This window comes from Caloenas nicobarica, chromosome 7 (assembly GCF_036013445.1).
Source record: "Caloenas nicobarica isolate bCalNic1 chromosome 7, bCalNic1.hap1, whole genome shotgun sequence".
In the NCBI taxonomy this organism is placed as follows: Eukaryota; Metazoa; Chordata; class Aves; order Columbiformes; family Columbidae; genus Caloenas; species Caloenas nicobarica.
This window is the reverse complement of record NC_088251.1, coordinates 27,374,950-27,400,595: the sequence shown is the minus strand read 5'-3', so window position 1 is coordinate 27,400,595 and position 25,646 is coordinate 27,374,950. Positions and strand designations below refer to the sequence as shown.

Genomic DNA, 25,646 nt, shown 5'->3' with positions numbered 1-25,646 from the left:
TGGATTTACACTGTTATTTCCATATTCACGCAAATATAACATGTCATTTTTCCTTAAATGTGCTGTTGTGATCCATGACCAGAGCATCCAAACAGTCCTGACTCCTGCTGCTGCTTCTGGTCCTTACTGAGCTTCTAGAGGTTGCAAACAGCAATGTTGTTTTGGAAAGCTGTCTTCCAAAAAGAATTAGAGTTGTCTTCCTTCAATTCTGGATTTCTGGTTAACAGCAGATAACTTCTGCAGAGCTAGAGAGAACCGGGGGCAGGGAGAGGAGGAGAGGAAAAAAAAAAAAACACCTTTCCTTTCCCGCGGTGGGCAAAAGTTTTTTCTGTTTCCCGGACAGACATTCCGGGTACCCATTTCACCATGGGGAAAACATGTCTGAGTCCCTCTGAGGGGTATTAAAAGCTAACGTTGTTTGGACATTCATGTTACTGTATTCGGGCTGCTTCTGGTATTTATGCCCTGGCAGGTGTTAAGAGAGGACAGACAACCTTTGAATGCGTACTTTTCCAATGTATTATAAAACACAGACTACTTACTGTAAGGTAGTGTTAAGCAATTAATATATACTTTTATTAAAGTAATATAGCTTTTATGTACTTCAACCCCTTTTCAGCCTAAAAAGAAGCTGAATTGTACCAAACATTTAGACATGGTGTGAATTTTCATATAGGTAGCATCTTTAAGCACTCAACAGGAACAACCCGTATGTAAAAAACTTAAGTACGCAGGTTACATTTGGAGGATGATGAGCAACACAATGAAAGTTCGGTTTTGCATCTCCTGAACCCACAGACCAAGTTTGGGGAATAACAGAAGTCAGGTTTTAGCCCCATTTTAAAAATCTTTCCACTCATGTTTGTAGTACTTATTAAAATAGACCACGGATTGTTTTAGTGATGCTGTGAATCCTGCTGTGATGAAAGTTTGATTTCAAACTTAGAAAATATGCCCTTCTACAAAGTTCACAGTGCACAAATATGATGTAATATAATAAAAAAAAGCTATGGGTGATTCCCATTTGAGAGCATGAGCAATCCCATCTGAACATAATCTTCAGATTTTATATCATACCATGTCTTAAGAAAAGAGAAATTGCCAGTACAGAGGCTGCAGCTAAACATTCACTCAAATATATCAGCTCAGCTGATTGATAGAATGTGTTGATGCATTTCAGAAAATTGTTTTCCAGTTTAAAGTAATCATGGGGTTTTGTTTGCTTGTTTTTTTTTTGGGGGGGGGGTTTGTGTGTTTTTGTTTGTTTGTTTTGTTGGCTTTGGTGGTTTTTGCTTGTATTTTGTTTGTGGCTTTGTTTTTTTTCTTCTGTGGTCAACTATTGCTTGTCCTATTGCAATGAAACATTAAAATCCCACTGAAAGGGAGCAAAGTTAGGAAAATGCAAAGATCTTATGAAATCCTACTTCTGACCTTTAATAAACAAAAGAAAGATCTCCTGTAAGCCTCCTAGTGTAAAAAACCAGATCCACCAGATTTTGTTCAACTGCATGTCAGTTGCTTCATCCTAGGATTAATATTTTGCAAGAACTCACAATCTACTTTGGACTTTCCTTACTTCAGTTTTAGTTAGGTAACTAGTTAGTAGTTCAGGGTGATTTTACTCAGTGACTTAAACCAAAATTCTTGTCTGTAAGTTTGTTACCCAAAAGGGTATATAACACCTTGTGAAGTTTAGTTTGGGGTTTTTTGGAGGGTTCAGTTGAGCAATGAATTAAATCTGCTTCTTTGCTGCCTAAGAAAATTGGGAAATTTCTTTAGAAAACAGGTACAGATTCTTATTTCTGCATGAATCAAGCTCCTGTGTTATTGATAGTATGCAGAAAGCCAACTGTAAAGGCAATCTTTATCCAATTTCCACCTCCTTTAAGGTCTTCTTGGAAGGGAACTTTCCTGTAGGTTACTTTTAGTTACATTTTGCGACGTGACCAGTGTGTGCTGGAGGATCTGGCTTTTCTTCCAGAATGTAACGGTCTTGATATTTGAAAAACGTTATTCTCTGTATTGGTTGGGATGACACGTGGTGACAGTTGCTAAACTAAGAATACCAGTAAATCAGTTACTGAATTCTACGGATTCTGTAAATGTGTCTGCTGCTTGAGTGACAGTGATATCTCCAATGGGAGCACATGTGGACATAAGCACCGCTTATGGACTCTAGGATAGCACAAGCTTTGGTGCCACGAGATGAGACATGTTTTCCATCTAGATTTCCGGTCTTAGATACTTACGTGTTCCTTCTTCCTGTGATACCTGTGCATCTCAAAACACACCTTCGCCACAAATAGCTAAGAGGTGGGAAACTTCTATTAGCCTGTTGTGGTAGGTGAGAAGCCTGAAGTTAGAAGAGACAGCGTTTTGACCAAGGTAACATCACTGCTCTGTGGGGGGAAGCAACTGAACCAGTGTCCTAACTTTTGGCACATTCTTCCTCTCTAGTCACCTCAGTTTTACTTCATTTTGCCTAGAAAAGAGAAGAAGAGGAGAGGCAGAGGGGAGAAGAACAAATAAGGCAGCAGGAAGAAATCCGAGCAAAAGAGTTGTATCTGAGCCTCAAGCAAGCTCAGCAGCACAGTCAACACAGTGACGATGACCACGAGTGGGAAGAACAGTGTGAGTAAAATTACCTTCACAGGATTCATGTTTTTCTAAAAGCAAATAGAAGGAGACTTGTAGAATGAAGGAATATGTTTCTGAAAATCTCCTCTACCTAGAGCAATGCAAAATGCCGTGTTATTTTGCAGGAAAATACCAGCTTGACCTTACAAACGGAAGTTACTGTGAATTTGCCAATCTCACATTTCTTTCTGAATAAAAATCCATGTCAATGCCTTAGAAATTTTTTCATGTCCAGTGACTGAGATAATTAATTTTTGTCTAGTGTAAATAATTAACAGTTTTGGCTTAGTAACAATATTTCCAGACACAGTTATTTTGACAGCTTGTCCTCAGCTATCTCCAAAGAGGTAAAATCTGTCTTCGTCTGTATTTTAATTATTTCCATATGGTAAAGGGGTCAAGCTATGATATCAGCACTGAAACTCACTTAATTTCAAAAGATTACAGTAAATAATAGATTGTTGCCCTTAAAATAATCCTTATGATGATAATCTTACTCTATGGAGGTGCTCTTCCTTTTTAGCTACCCTGAAATTCTTTATTAATGTCATCACTGTGATGAATTTAAAAAGACATCAGTGATTTTTAAAAGCCTATAAGGAGCAGAACAAATATATTACTGTGTATATGTATGCATACATACTCTAGAAAAGTAAAGGTTCACATTATGAGTACTAAGACCAAATAGATTATTGTGAATAAAATGCATGTCCAGTCTATCTGGAGTCTGTTGTATAGTTGGCTTTAGAAGTAGGAAATTTGTTTGCAATAAGGATTGTGCAATTTTGTTGGGGGAAGAACGTTTCTTTGTTTGCCATGTCTATACTGATTTGATTACTTTGCAGAAAAAGAAATGTAACAATTAGATTTTAGCTCATGTAGGGTTATTGTAGTAATTATATATTAAAAAAAATCAACTAGTACTAAAAATGGAGTTTTAGGGAGCTGATAGTGTGCGTTGCATAAAATACCTCATGAAGTGGGGAAAAAAATATTGACGCCATGTGATTATTTCTTGACAGAAGTGAAAAAAATGTTTCAAAATATGCAATGACTTTGGTTTATGGTTTTAGTCATCAGTTCAGGAGCTCCTGAAGACTGATTACTGAAGTCCTATTACCTGGGATTGATATGACGGTTGATCATTCTGTACGACACGAATTAAATTTATACAAGATACACTGGTGCCATTTTCCAAGCTCATAGCAAGCTATGCTCATTTTTGATTGATAAAACTTCTGTATATTGCACTGTCAATAAAAAGAAGGTAATTATTTCTTGCAGAATTATCTAAATCCAGGTGTACATGTTTATTCAGAAAGGAAAACTCTAGCTTTCTCTATTTTGGGTGTTCAAGAGCAGAATGAGTAGGGGAAAAAATAGCCCTTTAGTTCTGTAGAAAATGAGGCATTGTCAATGAGCATCATCTGGCAACCTACCATAGAGGGTGGTATTGTACTTTAGCATTTCTTTGATGGTAGATAAAGAAAGAAAATACATTTGCAACCATGTTATTAAAAAAAAAAATCCAGCCTATCTACACTGAAATTGGCAATAAGACAAAATACTATAAACATTACTAAAACCAGCTATCATTTTCTTACTATTGCATTAAAGAGGTAGCTGAGGCTTTAAATTGTTGTCTCGGTTTTCTTAAGGACTGCTGGTTGTACAGGGACAGATACCAGAAATGTAACAGAGGAATTATGGGAGAAGGCAGAGAGGAACGGAACAAGCTCTGAGAGGTTTTGACCATGATTTCTGTAATTGCATTCTTGTTCTGTCAAAACACTTTCAACGGCATTATATGCTGCTGGATATAATCTACCACCCGTATTTTTCCTTGTGTAACCTTTGGATGCTCCATCTGTATGCTCCGATGGAATTCTCTCACCGTCACTCTGTGCCTCAATACTTACAGACCTGTCTGCTGGTGGTCAAGAGGGCGACCGACTGCAGCTCACATAATTTCAACCTGTCCAGCTTGGACACCAGTAATAGTGTTGCTGTGGCAAAACAAAAGCTCAGCACCTTCTAGCTGGCGGAACCACAGTTGGGTTTTGCAGCCTGTTATAAATTCCGTGCTGCCAGAGTTTATGCTGTTATCAGTAATTGATTTTGCATTAAACTAACTGCAGACTAATGAGTGTATCACATCCTTGTTTATCCTCTTACGCTTATCTCAGTGTCTCAATTTGTCCCAGTTGGTTTGAGGGCTTAGAACTGTGTTCCATTAGCAAATGGCTGTGACAACTTAAGGTATGAAGATGCAGTGTTTAGTGCCATGTCTGAAACCAGTTCCTGGCTGGGTTAGACTATGCCAGCAGACTTTGCATTGAGCTTCCTGAGGAATTTAATATTTCCTGTTTCCTTAACTTTGCTGCAGAAGCCAGAACCTCCAGCAGACAGGCAATGACAAATATTTGGAAATGGGAACATCTGAAATTGCTATGGAATGAACTAGTACCTCAAGTTCACCAGATATTTTACTTTTTATTTCAGATTCAGGTGTTTCTGGTGTGCGTGTGTTTGTTTGGTGGTGGTGTTGCTTTCTGGTAATCCTTTCATTTTGTCTTCAAATATTCCTTTGGGACACTGAGAGGAAATTTAATCAAGTTATGCAAACTCTCCACTTGTCAACTTTTCTAAGCAATAAATAAATGCATGAATGCATAAGAGAGTCACAAGCAGATGTACTATTAATGTAGTATTAACATTTTTTGTCTCTACACACCTGTGATGGAAACCACATTGCCCGTTAGGAAGAAGGCTCCTTTGTGTCTTGCCTCCTTGAAGTCGGCCCTTCATGTTCAACAGTGCTGCGGGTCAGTACTGAAGAGGAACAGCAGGGCTAGAGCAGCTATTGTGGAGAGCAAATGTAGCAGTGATATTGATTACACTACTAATTTATTTAGTAGATGGAATTTAGAATGTGATGAGGATTCATCTCTCCTCATCACGTTATCCCTCAGCTGTTTATTGCCAAGGCAATCAGAAAAGTGTTGCTAATATTAGTTTCAGTTGTTTGGTTCGGTTTGCTTCTGCTGTTTGCCTGATTGTATCAAATAACAAAGCCCATAGAACTGCTGTGTTAATTGAAATACATCATTTTAGTGCTTTTTAATATACTAAATAACAAATGTAGAATAACTTGAGAAATCAGTACTAAAAGGAAATAGTGAGGTCATAAGAGCAATTACACGCTTTGATTTCATATCATTGAAATATATTGGGGTGTTATAGAGGGTAGTTGTGAGTTAACGTGTGGAGCAAGTATATTGGCTGGCAAATGAGAAAATGAGTAGTGGAGAAGACTGATTCAAAGAGTCCACCGTTCAAAGCTCTTATACTTTGAAACTGAGAAGTGAGAACTGAGACTAAGCTTGGATAGAGGAGTAAATATATTCTGAGTATGTTTGGATCTTTGTATGGGCTGCTCCATTTTGTAGGTTCTAGAGTATTCAACAAACAACGCCCTTTATCACAGTCTCTCAGTGTGACCTCTCTCTGAGAGAGCAGAAAAGGAATCTGCAAAACATGATAAGAAAAATTGTAAGATAAATATTCATCAGATTGAATATTGCAAAAGGCATTCTGTTAGTACATTCGGAAGCCCCTGCAAACTGCGTCAAGCAATGAAGTGCTCAGATACCATCTGACTGGCTGTACTCATCTCCAGACAAAAATTATTCCAGTAAAAATGTAAATAGAGTTGAGTGACTTGATCTGTTCTTATGTCTTTTCCTAAACACTTACTTTTGGTGTCTGTTGGAAGTAGGATACCAGGCTGATTCATTATAGCTTCTTTTATATTGTTGTGTTTTCATGTTCTTCTAAAAACTATGTCTATGAACTTTTTTTTGTCTGCATTTTAAATGAATTTGTGTTTGTTTGGTACTTATCTTCCACAGAAATTCAAGTAAGTTTACTGGCAGGAGCATTTTCTGAAGTGCTGAATTTAAAGTGAGTAGTCCCCAGTTCAGCTATGTATTAACAAAGCAAGTGCTCAACCTTAAGTATGTGCTCACTGAACTTCAATAGGTCTCAGAGTGCATTATTGAATAGGGATGGATTATTCACATGCTTTCAGAGAAGATTGCTGAACTCTAGCCAAATTGCAGAGTCTTTGTGGGAAGTTATTTTCCAATTAGGACAGGGAAAAACACCGTCTGATTTGTATATGCATTCAGAAAATTTGAAGATTGAATTTTATCTATTAAGTAGTCATTTTGAATTGCTCATAAACAAGCTTCAAAGAATTATTAATGAGGGTAAAGCTGAAACAAAATAATTTAAAAATGATAATGCATATTCATAGCACTTTTTTCTGCTTTCCCATAGCTCTCCCTGTAACTCGCAACTCTTCAAAAGCACAAAATAGATTATACAAAATGGAGAGTTCCTAGTCTTTCACAAATTCTGTGATCCAGTTCAGCGGCAGCACAGCATGGATTAGTCCTCATCTGTATCAAAAGATTTAGTATTAGAACTTTGCCAGGACTGCTAATAGGGATTTCCCAATCCTAAGTGAAAATATAAAAGACAATCTTACATTTTCACTCAAAAGACCACTTAGGTTAGCAGAGAGGAGTAATGGATTCTTGTAAACTGTTAAAGGAAAACAAAGCAAACTCAAATTGAGACCTATAACATCGTAAGAGGTACTGCATACCCAAGCTTTGTGGTTTCTTCTTTGTTGTTAGAGTATGTTCACACTGCAGGTCATGTAGAGATTTCCAAGCTGGTTTTAAAATATTTATTTCTAGTAATGATAACCATATAATCATGACAGCATAGACCTCAGTCTGGGTATTTTTACTAGTTTTCCAGGATGGTTTGGTAAACCATTTTTGGCCTGCTCTACTGCAGCTACAATCGTGTTGGCACCTAAGCCATGTAAACAGCTCAGATATATCTACACAAGTGACAGTTGGTGCGAACAGGGCAGAAGTGTGCTTAATTCTACGAGCACTGAGGGAGGATGTACCCGTTGTTGGAATCACCAACACCTGAAAAGAAAACTGGTAGTGGAGATGGACTTCCAGGACCTGGCTGAATGGTAGAATTCCCAGGAGCTTGAGAAATCGATCAAATTCCTCATTTCCTACACTCGTCAGTCCTGTAATGTAAAAGGAAGATGAAGAAAATGTAAATTATTATTTGTAGTAATTCTTGATGCTAGATACATGGGCCTATGGTAACGATTCAGAGATGTTAAGGATGGAAGACATCATTCAGATATCTAATCTCCCAACTGAAAATATTGACTATTGAATGCAATGCTTTGCACAGGGTCACGCCAGAAGTACATTTACTGTAAAAGGACAGCCAGTCAAGAAAAGTAATCTGTTCCTACTTAAGAGAGTACTAGAAGTCCTGACTACTTTTTCTTTCTTATTGTGAGAAAGGCTGTGACGTGTCCTGAAATACAGCAAGTAATGCAGAATTTGTAGCTTCTTCAATGATTCAGAGTCAAAGAGAGAAATATGAATATTAACTAAATTCTGTTGTAAGAAAAACCTGTTACAGAAATACGTCCAAATTTATCATCAGACTTTGACTTTCTCAAGATGGGTAAGTTTGGAGGAGATGTTGGTATGGGAAGGCGGTTCATGTGGCACGCGTTATCTTGTCTGGAGGGAGTGGAAAACTTTTTGTAGATACTTGACCGCAGTGGCTGGATGAATGTTTGCTCACAATACTATTTCCAGTAGCCAAAATGGATTATTTACCCGATACAAAATCCCTTGACCAGTTAGAGAGTTTTAAGAGAAACTTGGCTTTGCATAGCAACACAGATCCACAGTAGGAGCTGTACTAGACAACTCCCAAAGATAGAGGAATGTGAGGAAGGAGAGAGAGGTTTCTGCGAAAAAACTAGAAGGAATGGAGTAGGAAGAAAATTGGGACTCCAGTAATGAGAAAAAAATGGATTAAGAGACCCTATATATCCCTATGGCCAATGATACAATTCTTCAGATACCTCGGCTGGGAAATTGCAATTAAAAAATTGTCATAATGCAAAAGAGATGCCTATATACGTATATATATGTATATAATATCTATATGCATGCATTTAGATATCTGTGGCATGCAACCTTCCTTATCCCAACATATGTACAGACACATATACACATGTATGGGTATATACGTATATGTAAACACATATATATGTGTGTATAGGGAAGGCTGCATGTCATACATACTTTCAAGAAGTTTTCTGAATGTTGATATTTGGCAGTTGCAAACTATGCTACCTCTCCCCTTTGTTTTGTGATAAGAAATATTAAAATCTGATAGTTTGGGAAAATGTAGTCCAGGTCACTAGCTTCTGCTGGTGTAGATTTATTAGCCAGCAAAAATATAGTAGGAATCTCTGTTGAAAAGAGTACCTATTGCTGAGGAAAGTGGGGCATGAAGATACCTTGCCTCTTTTATTATCAGGCAGCCTGTACATCAGTGGAGAAGAATCCCAGAAAGCTCCATGCAGTCTGCCCTCAATCTGTATACTGTGATTATGACAAGCAATGACTGGTTTCTAAATGTCTCACTGAGCTGCATTGCACTCATCTCCCTTGCCGGCGCTTGTGTTACAAAGTCCGCATTTAACGCAGCCATCGCTGAGTGGCTTTACAAAGGATAAATCACAGAAGTTTTGTAGCTAATATCCTTGAGCCAGTGAAATAGCACATTTAGATGATGTTACCTACCCTTAAAAATAGTGACCTGTCAGATAAGTAGAGAAGCCTGTTACTCATGTTTTCTGTGCTGCACAGTTGTTTGTTATTGTGTTTAGCTAAGACTACAGGGTATGTAATTAAGTGAAACTGAAATCCTACCAGTTTTATACATATGAAGCATCTATGACTCATTTCTTATGCTATCTTGGTGACCTTTTAGTCCTGTACGTCTTTCTACCTATGTGATAATATTCTATAACTCTAAACTTAAAGGTCTTTTCTCTATCCCTCATCTGCCCAGAGGGTTTTATTTAGTTTCATTTTGCTTTGAGTGCTTTTATTTCTTGATTCCATTAAACCTCTTCAGAATTTGGACAAATCCATTTATACTTCTGCTTGCTTTAAATCAGGAGTGCAAACCAGAGGCACACAAGCAGCCTAATGAAATGCAGCTGACTGGTATTATATCATGCATTCCTAGTCACAGGTACAATCAAAACAGAGTAAGAAATAGTGTGTGCACTTTATGAATTGAGTATGATATAAGCCAGGATAGTCATGGGATGATTGATAATTGCTACTGGAGGCAATAGCTTCCTTTTTTAATATTTGCTTCACTGGATGTTAAAGGTTTGTTTTGCACTGGAATAATTTGCCTGCCTGAAGTTATTTGTGTCTCAAAAAATCATCAAAATGGGGCTTGAGGCACCAGATCAGAGCTGATACATCACAATATTTGCAGTACAATTCTTGGTGCATTTACGTTATATCGTTTTGAAGACAGGATTGTTAGTACATTGGTTTTAAAATGAAGAAGCTTTAGTGAAAGATGCCTGACCTGCAATGGCCAGGGTAGCTGTCTAATTTCAGGTTGCGGAAATGTGTAGCTCCCTGATCATTGGCGTCATTGGTAGGTGTCTATTAAATCTTCCAGTACAGATTCTGGTTCTTTATATGCAGTTTCAGAGACTCAAGTGTGAGACAAACACATCCACAGCATCAGCGTGCCTTTTCCAGTGGCTGTTAATTTCTCCGTTGTTACTGGAACCATTTTTAGACTGCAATTTTCAAGGTGGAGACTTCTGTGACTTTAACTGCTGTAGCAAAGATAGCAGATTCCTTTCAGAAAGAAAGCATCATTAACAACAAAAAAGTGCGACCTACATGTTAGTTTTTATAATTGGAAATTATAGTTCTGTGTGCAGTTGCAAAGAATTCTGTTAAACAAACTTAGTTTTAAGCAGTAGTTAACATTCTTTCCTGAAATATAAAACTTGGTTCACTGCCAGTGGAAAATATGTCCTGAAGCAGAATTTCTCTTATTCTAGCCAAAGCAAGCGTCAGATGTAATCGCAGTACCTAGAGGCTCAGTTATTGCCCGTAGTGATCAGGTCATTGAGAGCTCAGGTCTGTCATGTTGCTTCTAGTGGTGGGCCTGTCTGTGAAGCACCAGGGTAGTCACCCGGTCGGCCGTCTCTTTGGTAATGCATTGTAATTTGAACGTTCTTAAAATCAGGTCATATAAAGAATAGAGATAGTAAGTTGTTTTATAAGAAAAGGGGTCAATGGCTCTTTGTATTTCTAAAGTATCTCCTCCCCACCCTTCCCATGCATTCCACCCAGTGCGCCGCTCCAAAGCTGCAGATGAGGAGAGGAGCCACAAAGCGCGCAGGGCCCGGGACGAGTACCGCCGACAGTCCTTGCGCGCCATCCAGAAGGGGAGAGTGGCTGGCCTGAGCAACTTGTTCCAGGGGACAAGACTGACCAACGATCAGGAGATGAAACCGAACAACAATAGCACAAGTCCTTTGCCGTCTCGCTCTGCAGCGTCCAGGTTGGTTTGTACGGGAGTGACTTCGAAATGGTTTTCTGTTGAATTGCTCCCTCTCCAGTCCCCACCATTTCAACAAGTTCTTATTCAGTCGCTGGAAATAGTCTTGCTCTTTCACTATGACCAGGAAAAGAATGTTTAAAGAAAAAGGAAAACAGGTTGAATACTTAATGTAAACTCAATGCCATTTGATTTTTCAGACAGATTTTTTGGAGTTCACACAGAGAGACATGGGTCCTTCTATAGTTAGTATTAGATTTGTATGCAAGGCTGTGATATGGAGAAGTCAAATGAACAAAGTCTTAGGCAAGTCTTAAGCCTCAAGCCTAAAATTGCCTACTGCTTTGAAACATTCTACAGAAAACTGTCATACTCCTAAGTTTCAGGGGATTTAAGGTTTTTTTCAGGCAAAATCAATTGTCTTTGATGTTTATTAATCTTTCATCTGACTATTTAGGGAGCACCATTGCAGAAGAGGAGAAGAATCCAAGCTGGCAGATGGGTGCTAGAAAGTTCACTAGTCACTGTGTTCCTTTCCTTGTTATTTCTTATACCATTAATTTGGCTTCATGTGGTGATAAAGGCAATGTGAGCACTGGCAGGATGGTGGCATTAAATGCTAAAAAAATTCATCCTAATGACCAATATCCAAGCTCACAAAAGAGAGTCTCATTACATTGTTTTTCTTTACAAGTCAGTGTAGCACCAGAGAGAATCAGTCCCTCATTGATTGGAAATGTGTTCTGCTTTGTCAAGGTCTTTACTGTGTTGAGACACAGAAACTCTCCAGTAATAGCAGCCAAAACTCCCAGTTTGAGGAGGAATCAGAATTTCACTCCCAGAGAGAAGCAGGATCTTTAAAGTTACCATCAAATCAACTTGCCAAAGGAATGAATTATCTCATTTTAGTTCTAAACTGCTTAAAGTCATCTTCAAATCGAAGTAACAAAAACACGAGTAAAAGGGGCAGATTTTGAAAAAGACAGTCTATAACTTTGATCTGAAGTTCTGAGTTTCTGAGGTGAGGTTGTTTACTATAGAATTTGGTGGTGCTAGATGTGATCCTTTTCAAAAAGGGCCTGAAAAAAAGCGGAAAAACATTCTGATCATTATCCAGCTCATGTTCAATACTATTTATCTCTTTCTAAGCTATGCCTATATGACAAAAACCAGGCAGTATTAATAATTTTATCTCCTAAGGCTCTTTATCTGTTCATGACTTGATGGTGAAGATATCAAGAAAAATAAAAGTTGCTTTAAACATATGCTTTAATAGTGAATATATATAAATGCCTCCTGTTTGGGGGGGGCGGGGGTTGTTTGCTTGGTTTTTGGTTGTCCTTTTGTGGTTGTACTTCCTTCCTCCTGCCCCTGCTGGACGACCATAGTAGCTGTAGAGGAACTCACAGAGGAATTTTGAGATTTGGCCCAGAGCAGAAAAAAATATGGATTAGACAAGCTTTTCAAAACTAAACTGAATTAGAGAGAAACGAGTTAAGAAACAAGAATGGACTGCAAAGCCCTTGAATTCAAAGGGTTTCTTGTTGCTTTATAGAAAATGTTTAGAAACAGAAATAAGAAACACACGTAGGGTGTTGTTTTACATATATATATATTAAAAAAAATGTTGTGTTTTTTTTTTTAAATGCATGTCTATAAGTGAATTCTCACTTTCTTCACTCATGGTTGTGTCTTCGTATTTTATGATGAATATTGGTCAGATCTACTCACACGTTTGTGTAATTTGGCAATAACTATTACATTCACTGCGGGCTCTATCACTTGGTATCAACAGAATCAATGACTAGTTTTAGTAGGACAAGCTGAAAGGACGACTCAGTCTAATATCATCAAGCAGAGAGCATCTCTCTCTTGGCTTTTATTCCTTTCTAAAGAGCACGTTGCTGTCAAGAATTGCAGAATCTTGATTGGTTTTGAGGGTTCTTGATTATCTCGTGAATTAGTTTAACACTGTTTGGTGACTGCTGAGCTGACGTTCTAATTTTAGTAGTAATTCTCCATTATATTGTCTAGAAATATACATTAAGTGGCAGCTCCATGGCAGGTGCAGTAGGAAAGCCAGAATACTGGGCACTGTGAGGTGTGTGTCTCATCAAATGAAACTGAAATTATAGTACAAGTAGACATACCTACACTAGCCTTCATCCTATTGATCTGAAGAAGAGCAGTAATGAAGATCTGGTAATTTGTGCTAACAGTTTGAGTGCCCAGAAACCCATGGGATTTCAAAATATACAAAAAATCCATTGTAAAACCTCTGTTTTACTACTGTTATCGTGATAAATGAGACTGTATGCTTAATTGGAATGCAGCTATACTTTCATTTGAAATAATATACCTTAGTCCTTATTTGGGATAGCTGGATGGATTTTTCCACATATTCTACCTGATTTGCCTCCTACTAGCTGAAATAATGTAAAATGTGTAGAAAGTAGTGGAAACAGTAAGGAAGGTTGTCAAGTAGAGAGTGCTAAGGGAACGTAAGAGTTTAAACAAAACATTCCCTCTATCATGCTCGTTGGTTTGGATACACAACCTAGCATAGCTGATTCTGATTTAGAATTTCCTGCTAGTGAAAAGGTGTGTACTCTAAGCAAAAACAAACAAAACAAAACAAACAAAAAACCCTTTGCTTGTTCAATATGTACATTAGAATAAAAATGAGGTGGAAAAGCTGACTGAAATGTCCATTGCATCTTTTGAGGTAAATTGTTTTTCAATTTAAATTCTGTCCTTAAGAAAATGTTTCAGGTTCCCTTGAAAATGTAAAATCAAAATATTCTCATTTCCATAAAAACTCAAAATAATTTTTACAAATTTGAAAAAGGTTAAGATTGTTCAGTGAGCTATGCTGAACAGCACTTCTACTGTTTTGTAGCTGTATGTTTTGTACATATATTAAAATTGATGAATATTTATATTGTCCTTTGCTTTCATACATTGCTAATTCTCTGTATGGCTCTTTTCCACAATTACTTGCCTTTCTTTGCAGTAGCATCTGGGAGCGTCCTTCTAGACCCTTTTCCCGAGATGTCATCATTCGCTGGTTCAAAGAAGAGCAAATCCCTCGACGTGCTGGGTTTGAGAGGAACACCAACAGGATTGCTCCATGGTTTCATGGTAATACGCTGATCCTTCGTTTCTTATATAATAAAACTGTAAACACACAGTCAAGAAATAAATCTTGCCAGCTCTCATCACAAAGAGGAATGTCTTATGACATTGTGAAGTCTACTGCCTGTTAAAACAAGATTTTTTGCATAATTCCTATTATTAGCATATGATTTATCTGTCTTATGTTTTTCTGATTATGTAGACTAATTTGTGATTCATAACACCAGAGTGTTTTTTCAGGAATATTTTGGCCAAAATATACTTACTGTAAAATAGCAAGCCACGCAGGAGGAAATGGGACCAAGACAGAGTAGGGGGGACTCCAAAGTAAGTTGCCAAATACCATAGTGATATAGCAAGTGGGTGACTGACATTCAAGTTTTTACTTTAGATGATTTGCAAGGACTCGAACTCATCTGTTTAATTCTTGTTGTACTTTCTAAACTGGGGTAGCATTTTTTTCTTGCTTTCTTTTGCAAACAAAAATTATAGAAAGATCTTGGCTTTTTTTTTTTCAAAAAGACTTGAGAGTGTATGATTTTAGGCAGTTTTCATGAAATGGAAAAAGCAATTGCTGTTCGACCCATAGTTTGCCTTCACATCTGCTGGAGTTCCTGCATCTCTGAGGCCTTTGCTCTGTATAGCATTTGCTATGCAGCTGAATATTTGATATCAAATTCACAGGTAAGACGTCTTATTTTCATAGGTATTAGCAATGATCTTTATATTTGTTAAACATGAAAAAAAGAATTCTGACTTAATAGCTGACATAATTAAGGGACTGGAAAGACTTTAAAATTAAATTTCAGTATTTTTTCCATTGCTGCTTTTGGCAAGTCTCATATTTCTTCAAAGCTCTAAGCTGATGCTGATCCTATTTTCCTGATTGTCTAAGCACAAGATGATGATGTGGACATTCTAAACTGAACCAGGCAAGGAAGATTTCTGAACAAGTTTAGTGTTTCATATATTTCAGATTTGTTTTTATGATAGACGAATCCTTATGTGTTGAAAGACATCGGCAAACTGCTATTTCATTGGCTTCACTAGTCAAAGATAATGAAGTCAGTCATGAATAGCTTGTAAATGCTACAGACTTCCGTTTCTTATGAATAGTGATGCAGGCAGGGTTTTTTGTTTGCTTACAAAATACATTTGGTGTGGTTTCTTTCTGAGAGACAAACTGATTAAAATTTCATCTCTGGACATTTTTCCAAAGTATTTTCAACCGTGATCTTTCTGTGTGGTCCAATGGTAAATGTTTTCTCCGCTTGTGGGAAGTTCACATCCATATAAATTGGCATGTGTAGTTATGAACATAATTCAAGCCTCAAGAAGTCATCTGGGCTTGAGCTAATGCCTGTGCAATCTTTCTACCGACCTCAGTGGCTTTTGGATTAGTCTGTTAATCACTGCAGGAACTGGAGAATTCATGACCTTTCTTTAGTTTCTCGGCTCATACTGTTCATATCTTAAGAAATTGTGACTATCTGATGACATTTATAAAAGTGAGCAAAGCACCTCATTTGTCCTCCTCCCACTCAAGGAGCCTGACAAAGATAATTAAGATAGATTCCCAGCACAAAACTCAGTGGTTTTCTTTGCAGAGATCTACACAAATGCTGCTTTGGTACCTATTTGCTGGGTTAGCTGGTTCAGCTTCTGCAGCTCTGGTCAGATTCATCGTAATCCTTAGTAAACAAACAAACAACTCAGCGGCCTTGTAACTCCTCCGGAGTGGTGGCAGCCAAGCATCAGGTCCTTATAGATGTAGGCCTCAATGTTTTGTAGTGTTACGTAGTGTCTATGTTACATTTTGTAAGGTAAACAAACATTGAGGAAAAACAAACAAAAAACCCAGAGCAAAATATTAGAAAGTATGTCAGTACTTTAACTTATTTTTTTCCAGAAAAAAACCCCACTTCTTTGTTGAATTGGCCTCCAATTTGGCCAGGAGAAGTGATGAGAGAAGGCAACCAAAAAACTTTTGATCCAGCCAAAATTCTGGGGTTTTTTGTTTATTTACTTCTTATTAAAATAAAGATCGTGACTTCTATTGTATAGGTCTACGTAAGATCTTTTGTGTGTTGTTGTTTTGTATTGTATTCACGGAACCAGGACATTCTATATATGTGTTGTGTATGAACAAAAATACAGCCGAATATCTCTGACTTGTACGATAAGTTGGCAATGCAAATAAAAGCCATTCTGCAAAGCCCAGAATTGTGGCTAGCCACTTGAACCAATGGGACAATAATATAATCATCATTTGGATAAGTGGATGTTTCTGTGGAAAGAACTGCTGCCTAGTGTTTTATGTTGGCTAGTGTTACGATGACAGGTTCTTAAAACCACAAACATCTCTCAAAACACGTACAATCAGGACCTTCACATCATTTACAACTTCTGTATTTTCTTATATCCCAGTTTGGACCTTAAAATGGGAGTATAATATTCTGCCTCGTGTTAAAGGCTTTTTGAATGCAATGCACTAAGAGATGTATTACAGCAGTACTGAAAAGGTAGGTATTCATTTGTTACAGAATTACATGTTTTTGCTGAGGCCAATAGACCTTTGCTTACCTGCTTTGTCAGTGGTAAAATCTGTGGTAAAGAAGTCGTCTTCAAATCTGAGCATTTCCTTTCTTATTCACAAAAAGTTACTTCTTCAACAAATATCGGCTTCAACTGCATCCATCTCTATTTGTCTCTCGGTGATCTGAACTCCACTAACAGATGTCTTGAGCTGTTTTGAATAGGCTTTACTGTTTTCTTGATTTAAAAAAAATAACATTAAACATACAAACTGTAATGTGCAGCTGTATTTTGGATGTAAATTCTTTTTTGCTATGTTTGAGTAATAGATCCCTGCCAAAAACTAGATCATTTACCCCCTCAATATAGGATGTTTTTTTTAAGTTTGTGAAGAAAAAATGTTATTTAAAATAATGTATTTTAAAATGTTATTTATAACTTAAAACCATCTTTAGTCCCTTTAGAGATCATAAAATTAGATGATCTTCATGTGGATTGGGAAGCAATGAACCTTTTAAGTGGCTTATGCTTACTTAGGTGCTACAATGAAAGGATGCTCAGTTCCCAAACTTCTAAAATTAAGGAGAATCAGGGCAAGCGATTAAGGTGTCACTTGAGACTATCTTGGGATAGAAGGTAATTGGTGTCTATATATTTAGTACAAAAAAGAGCTGTTTCATTTGAATAGTTAAGAGTTGTCTTAGATTTGAGTGAAAAGGTTTACAGCTTCATTTTTTTTACTCTGAAAAGTAAGAAATTGGTCTAAATTTAGTTAAAGATAAATTCTGATCATTTTGATAACCAGGAAGTTAAAAATTGTATTCTGATTTCTTACCTGCAAATTGGTAAATATGGGCAGATGAATCTAACTTACAAAGGGCATCCTGATGTTGTGTCAAGATGGGTGAAACTTTTTTGTAAATCTGAATTCAGAACATTCTTTGCCAAGATTTCTGTTGCTGGTACACTTTGAAAGCTGGAAAGTAATTTGGTGTTCAGGATGAAAGGTCTGTCTCTCGAAAGGGCTAGGAAGGGAGACACACTCATTGTTTTGGCCAAGTTTAGCTTTGAACTGGAATTTTCTTTACAAACCTCTGTGCAACTCATTCCAAGCAAAGAAAGAGTTACCAGCCTTCCCTATATGTTGAAGAGTTTTGCCGAACTCTGTCACAGACATTAGCAAATTGTATTTTTCAGTTTACTGCAGGCATAAGACACTGGGAATAGAATTCCACGTGGCAGGAAAGCCAGAGGCCTCTTCCTCCCATAAGTATTTAACGAAAGGATGCTGGTGGCTGAAAGAGGTAGTACTTCCATTCATTTTTTCTCATTTGTTCTTTAACCTTTCTCTTCTGCTTGAAGTCTGTTTCAGGTTTGGTTTTTTTTTTCATTCCCCCTGGTTCATCAGCTGTTTCTTTTGATATTTCTGATTTTTTTTTTTTTTTTTTTAACCTGAGATGTTAGACTTTTCACTTGCACATTCTGTTCTGCATTTGGTTATTTTCCTCTCAGAACATGAGTGTGTTGCTGTTTGCGGGGAGGGGGAGGGCAAACTGGGAAGAAGCCGATCAGAGCAAGTTGATGGATGGATTGAAAAATGCTGAGAGAGAAGCCGAAGTGGAATAATCCGTGAGGTCAGGGGAGCCAGGGAAGACAATTTTCAGTTTAACAGGAGCATGTTGCGGACGTTTTCAAGAGGAAAATGAATCAGACGCTCTCAGTAAAGGATTCAAGACTTAATATTTCTGAAAGTCTGCTAATTTTGAGTCCTCAAACAGCAGCAGCAACACTAGGCATATTGGTGTAGCTGAACTGTGAGAATGATATCTTATAAAATATAGCTCGTATTGTAATATTTTCTAAGGGACATAGAAATGCTAGTGGCTTGGTTTGAAAAACATCTAACAGTCAATACAGTTCCCTGCTTTGAACATAAAAGCACACTTTTTCTTTTGTTCTTGAAGAAGAACCTTTCAATCATTCGATAAATACATGTTAGGAAGACGTAAAGCAAATGGTGTAAATCCAGCCATAGTACAGCCTTCATATTAATGATCTATTTTCTAATTCACTGCTTTATCGTTATCTAGCTTTTACTTCTATTTGAGAAATTGCACAGATAGATTCTCTCCTTAAGTAATCTGAGCCCAGGGGCCTGAGATTTTTTTTTTTTTTTTTCCCTTCTAGAATTGCTGATGAGGTACTTCGTTGGGAAAAAGATCTTGTTCAAAATCTCCTGAATTCATTGAAAGCTTTTTCACTGTCTTCCGCAGGCCTCGGAAGATGCATCCAAAAAATAGCTACATGCAAAACCTCATATCTAAATTATCCTGTGATTGGGAAACTTCTGGAATGGAAACAGAGTGTTCCCAACTCAAATGATAAAAACAGCTAAAAAAAAGTCGTCAATTACAACGTGCCTGTTAGCTTTCACACATTTGTAGGGTAGCTCTAGGCCTCTAATTTATACAAGTAAATGAAGAAAGGGAAATGTGAGATTAAAAAAAAAAGTTACAGAATATCAAAATTTATTTTGAACAATTCTCTGGGAAAGATTAAAAAAAGACGACTTTGAGACAATAGGTTTAGAAGAGACCATGTATTTCTCTGTTTATCAAAATGCAGACTTCTCTGTTTTCTACTCTGCCAGCCTGTTCTCAAAGGGAGAGGGCTGACACTGCTGGAATCAGTGGTTTGAATGTCTGTAGACTTTGTGGCTTGTGACTGCTGCAGGTGAACACCCAGGCTGACACAGATGGAGAGTTATTGTCACCTGGTTGATTTTGTGTAAAACAAGTAATGTCGCAGTTGTTTAGTATTAATGATCATTCCTAATCTGTGTGGATTTCTTGCAAAACACTGTTAGGAAAGAGTGTTACCTTTGTGGGGAATCTTGGCAAGCAGAATAGATATGGAACAAGTTTAGACACGAAATTACACTGTCATCACATAACCCTGCATGAGAAAAAGGGCTGAGCCATACTGTTAGGCTGAGTGGGGGGGCATGCACTGCTGTCATCCCTATTGTCCCTGTTCTGTGGTCAAACAGAGCACATTGGTTTCCAAGGTTGCTTAGTCCTGTGCTTTTCATCACTGCTGAGTTCAGACACAGAGATGAATCAGATTCATATCACAGTGGTCACACAGGATGAACAAGAGCCCTCTGTTCTCTTATATAAAGGGGTTGCTAAACACTGAATGATAAAATAGAATCATAGAATCATTTTGGTTGGACAAGACCCTCATGATCATTGAGTCCAACCATGAACCTAGCTAAACCATGTTCCTAAGAACTTCATCTGTCTGTCTTTTAAACACCTCCAGGGATGGTGACTCAACCACTTCCCTTGGCAGCCGGTTCCACTGTTTCACAACCCTTTCCATGAATAAATTTTTCCTAATATCCAATCTAAACCTCCTCTGGTGCAACTTGAGGCCATTTCCTATTGCTGTGTCGCTTGCTACTTGGGAGAAGTGGCCAGCACCCTTCATGCTACAAGCTCCTGTCAGGTAGTTGTAGAGAGCGAATGAGACAAGCCAGGCTGGAAAAATCTGTCTCTACTATTTGAAGGACCAATGCTAAGCTCACTTTGGTTTTGCACTGTGGCTTTTAACTAGTAATAATACTGTAATTTTACTTAATTTGAAATAATTATAAAGTAGTAATGCTTATAACCTACACATACAGGTTTTATTGAGGCACTATACACAAACCTGTTTGTCCTTGCAGTTTTATATCTCTTCTCTATAAGGGTGGATTTACACATAGTTATTAGATCTATGGTCATCTGTTTACTTGCTGTGAGATAGAACACTTTTTTAATATATTTCTAGAACATATTTCAAACGTCTACTGGACATTCTGATAGTATTTTTCACAGATAGTGCAGTACTTGGAGTTGTGTTTAGATCCTATAGTAGATTCTGGTCCTTGATCATGGATGTCTCAAGCCAAGTCAGACCCATAACGTATGACAAAACCTAATACTTCATCCGCTCTAACTTAGTTCTCAGCTTCTTCCTTAAATGCGAGATGTTTTGGTGTTTTCTGAGAAAGATGATCCTTCACAGACTAAGTCATTCCACTTGGGTCATAATGATTGTTTCAGTCTGTCGGTTCTTTTGAAGGCTTTGGAATTGTTTTTCTAGTGCCATTACTGTTCCAAAGTGTCTACACAGACAGGTTATTAGCAAACAAAATAAATGTTTTAGACTCATCGCTCCCCTTGGAAGGGAGCAAAGCATCAAAGTGAGGTAATGTGAGCTGTAACATGCTGCAAGGAGAAACGAGGCACAAAAGAACAGCAGGGAAATTGTAGAGTGAGGCAATTGAATAATTAATGTAAATAGGCTAATTGCTAATGTGAAATGAGTTTTCTTATTCTTTTACAGTACATTGTCCTTCTTGACTGATTTTTAACTGGAAGCTATATTCTAGAGATTAGGCATTTTCTAAAGACAGAAGGCAGCAATTTTTCTGAACATGTATTGTAGACATGGAAAATGAGATGTAATAAAGATCATGTGACCACGAAGGGGAAACAAGTTTGAAGTGTTAACAGTTGCATGGAGGCAAACAGGTCAGGTGCTGTGCCCATACAGTTCTCTGCTAGTCAAAGACTGGAATTTCAAGTTCAAGTTTGTGCCAGACAATGATTTGCATGTATGAAGAATATGCAGCAGCTTTTTCATAGAGTTTACTTCCAGGTGAATTTACTAATCTCTTAATGAAAAAATGTTTTGCTATTGAAAAATCAAATTGCTTTACATGCTGAAGACTTCTTGCTCCCTTTATTTAAAGCATTTTAAGATTTTCTTATCCATGTGCTACTATCAGAGCGTGACATAGTGTGCAATTAGGATTTCATTTAGTAAGCCATTGTAGTAGCTTAATGTCTTTACCTGTAATTTTACATTACAGTTCTGTGTTCTGTCTCCTTATTGAACTGGACTGTGTGTGACTATATTTTCTCTATTACTGCAGCTCCTTCAGTTAGGCTTTCTTTATCACGTTACATGAAACAAAAAGGAGAGGTGTTCCTGAAAGGAAAACTCTGCCATTAGTGTTTGGCAATGAAGAATTGTTTATAAAAAAACAAGTGATAAAAGAATCACAGAATCACAGAATGTTAGGGATTGGAAGGGACCTCGAAAGATCATCTAGTCCAATCCCCCCGCTGGAGCAGGAACACAAGAGCATGGTTATTTGGAATAAATCATATATAAAGTCTTAAAACTGACCCATTTTAAAGAAAATAAGGAATGTTAGATTCAAGTAAAAAGCCCTGACTTCTGCAAAGGTTGTTTATGCTAAGACTGGAAGAAATTATGATGACTGTTTATGGTGACCAAAGCAAATACAGAGGCCTTGTTCATCTGTCCAGCAGCCCGAATCTGAGCTATCGTACCCTTTTACATATATTGTAGTCTGATCCTTATGTGCTGGATCATGCTTTCTCCTTTCACTGTAAATAGTGTGTGTTAATTGGTTAGTTTGTTTATCCATGCACAAGGTGCACTTAGATGTCAGTTGCTCCCAGCACAAGACATTCGGCTCATACTGCTTATCTTTAAATGCTGTATCTGGATGTTTCCTGATCACCCTCTAGCATCCCGCAGGTGTCCTGTGTAGAACCTTGTTAATCTTGGATGAATTGCTGGTATCCTGCCTATTGTTGGCCCTTATCTAACTCTTTATCAGCCATGTCTCCAGCTCTTGTTCCTTTGCCTGCACACTTGCAATAACATGTTTTCTGTTTTACAGGCTTCCATATGTCTTCTTCAGCTTATGCTAGACTAAGTTATATTTATTATTTTATCTGCAGTATTTTCTGTTTAAAGCACAGAAAATACTTGCAAACCCAATGTCAGAAAATTCTACTGGTTTCCCAGCAGATGGCCTTCTTGCTGATGCTTCTGTCTTGCTGCACGAAGTATTGAAACCACAGTCCTATTGATCCAGCCTCAAGGCAAAAGATTACAAGTTATTAGTTCAACAGCTCCTTTGAAATAATGGTATTTTCCTGCTAAGCAAACACAGCTCTCTCAAACAAGGTATCAGCAGGTATGGTGTGTAGTCATGCAGGGTGATAAAGCATATGACTGTGCAGAATTGCGTTGCTGGTTTACCTTAACTCCAGTTCACCCGGTTAGGAGCAGATTGTGACACTAAAACTGCTTTCACCACAGGAGATAAGCAGTAGGAGATGATACAAAAACAAAGGGAAGAGATTTCTGCGACTCAGTAGGCAGCTAACCTGGATGTGCAACTTCACCGTGTGACCCTGGCATGGAGGCAGAATGAGGTAGAGTGTGGAAAACATAAATTTGCCTTTCTTCTGCAAAAGTTAAGGGAAAAACAGCTCTCTTCCTTCCTTCCTGAATTTCATAAAGGTCAGTTCTTCCTTCTTGTCCTGGCCTTCCAGTGAATGGGACTGTCAAATCACAACTCGTGAATCTTTTTAAGAGGTAAAACTCCAAAAGAGCCAAGCAGGATAGCGTGCTGATTAGCATTAGCTCTGACTGGATCTATCCAAGATTAGCATCTGTAATATAATACACAATAGCTCTTAATCTATGCTAGTGAGGACTCAGATCTAAATTATATATAATTCCGTGGAACAATCTGCCACCGCTGTTACCACTGCTTCTCACAATTAAACACAGCATGGATCTTTCATGGGGGCATGTGGCTGTTGTAAATTCATCCCAGTACGCTTGATAAAAAGAATCTTTTGTACTTGAAGGGAGCTGCAAACATTTATAGATATTTCAATCCAAGATACAAGAAAGTAATAGTTCATTAGTCATGGGACAGAGCTCCTGGTCCTGTTATCTCTTAACTATGCTACTGTTTACAGGGTGGGGACAGAAGCTTTGAGAGATGGTGACAGCAACAAATGAGTCTGTGCACTTGCTGTGAACAGATCCTCCGATCATGTAACCTGCAATAGTTCCAGTGATGAAATATAGCATAAATGAAAGACTCTTAATCCCAGACTTAGTATGAGAAATTAAGTCCAAAATTCTGTTTCCTTCTGTTTGTAACTTTTTTCAGAACCTCAGATGAAGTTGGTCCCTCCACTGAAGCCATTTCTGCTTACTAAGTAGTGGCTTCAAACACCTAATTCAGATTATCCTGCTGTGAGTTCGAGCCTGGCTGCAGCTCGCTGACCTTACTTACAGTGCGGGTAGGAAATGAGGACATTTAATGACAGGCTTTTAGTGGCTTAAGTGACAAATGGGTCAAACCCCAGAGGACGTCCAGAGCTGGATCATTGTAAGAGCTGCACATGGTTATTTACTGCTGCTCATTAGGCGTGGAGTTTTTACTATCCCAATGTTATTCTCGTTTGACTTTCAACAGTGCTTCAGTGTCTGGTTCACTTTATTGAGTGATTAAAGGTAACGTTTTCCCCTGAGGAACAGTGCAGTAAATCAATATGCAAGAATGTTGCAAACAGCTACAAAGCACTGTAATTAATAAAGATAGCTTAAATTTCCCAAATGTAGGCAAGTGTGTGAGAAGAAAAATTAGTTATCAATATTATCCATAGATTTATTTTTCTTCAAGCTGAATAAAAAAGTGTAGTTTCTTAAGCACTTACAGAAAATACCACAATCAAACTACTTTGTAGAATTCTATCTGGAACTGCTATTTTAATTCGAATATGTGAAAATACTCCAGATATAGCATGATTTACATCTGTATGCCATTTAGCAGCAAAAGTTGTAATGATTACTTGATAAAAAAACATGTAGAAAGATTTCTTCTGAGCTCAGTGATGTCATCTGGAAGATTGTCACAGATGTAAATAGACTTCAGATTTGGCTGTTAATGTACCTAAAAAATGTAGGCATTCTTAAACCTTACACAATTGGAATACATTTGAAGCAAAAACATTTTCCTTCACCTATGAAAAATGCAGGAAAAGCAAAGAACACAGTAAATTTTTCTGCTTAGTTATGTGTTGTAACACCAGCTGTAAAATTTGAATTGCAGAGCTCCATGTCAGCTGTGACTTTCATTTTTCTCCTTCTGTTGAGCGAGGTCTGTGGACACTGTGATTTACTATAATGGTTGTCATTTAGATTTATAGAAAATATGTCTTGACAGCTGCTTCAACACCTATGACACGATAGTGTTCTAGGTAAGCTGTAAGATAAACGTGCTTTTGAAGACCATCATGGGCACATGCCTGTATTTGTCTACAGGTAAACTTTTCCTACTTTTTGGATCTATTAATTTCATTATAAAAAAGACAAAGGTCGATTGGTTATTTTTGAGTGTGGGATGTGTTTTTGTTAATAACAAAGGGGATTTTCATGATTTAAAAACAAATTGAGAATGTGCTCAACTGCTTTTCATCTAATTCACAATCAGGAACGTTATCATTAAAGCCTCCTGAAAAGTTCTAATACCTTATACTCACAAATTGTAGTGGTGATTGCAGAGCCAACTGTGCTGTATGATTGCCATTATTAGCTGATATCTGCTCAGCATATTCATGATAGTGTGTCAAACTGGCTACAAACTGTGGATGAAATTTATAACAATACTCTAGGTTCTTCCTGAAATTAATAGTTTCATGCTGGCAGCATAGAGCATCCCCCAGCTATGTCACAAGGAAACACAGCATGGGAAGAGAGAAGCTGGAGTTGACTGCAGCAGGGTGACGGTGCCATTCTGGTCCCTGCCCACCTGAACGAGCCCTGGGCTGCCTTTCTATGGCTGATGTAGGAGAGAGCCCAGAATCAAAAGGTCAGCTCTTGTTGCTTATGGAGCTGGAGGTCAAGCTAGAGGTTTAATGAGTCTTGTTGGATGCAAT

General features: G+C 37.7%; 1 protein-coding gene across 2 annotated transcripts in view; it reads left to right on the top strand.

Moving 5' to 3' along the window:
• Window positions 1-25,646, top strand: part of SH2D4B (SH2 domain containing 4B) — a 64,177-nt gene that overhangs the window by 21,171 nt on the left and 17,360 nt on the right. The window contains exons 4-6 of one of the 2 annotated variants that reach the window (XM_065638923.1): window positions 2,487-2,631; window positions 10,941-11,124; window positions 14,129-14,289. In XM_065638923.1, coding sequence (XP_065494995.1) covers window positions 2,487-2,631; window positions 10,941-11,124; window positions 14,129-14,289 — 490 coding nt within the window. Of the gene's footprint in view, window positions 1-2,486; window positions 2,632-10,940; window positions 11,152-14,128; window positions 14,290-25,646 lie in introns of both variants that reach the window. The other variant, XM_065638924.1, reaches the window with a different exon arrangement.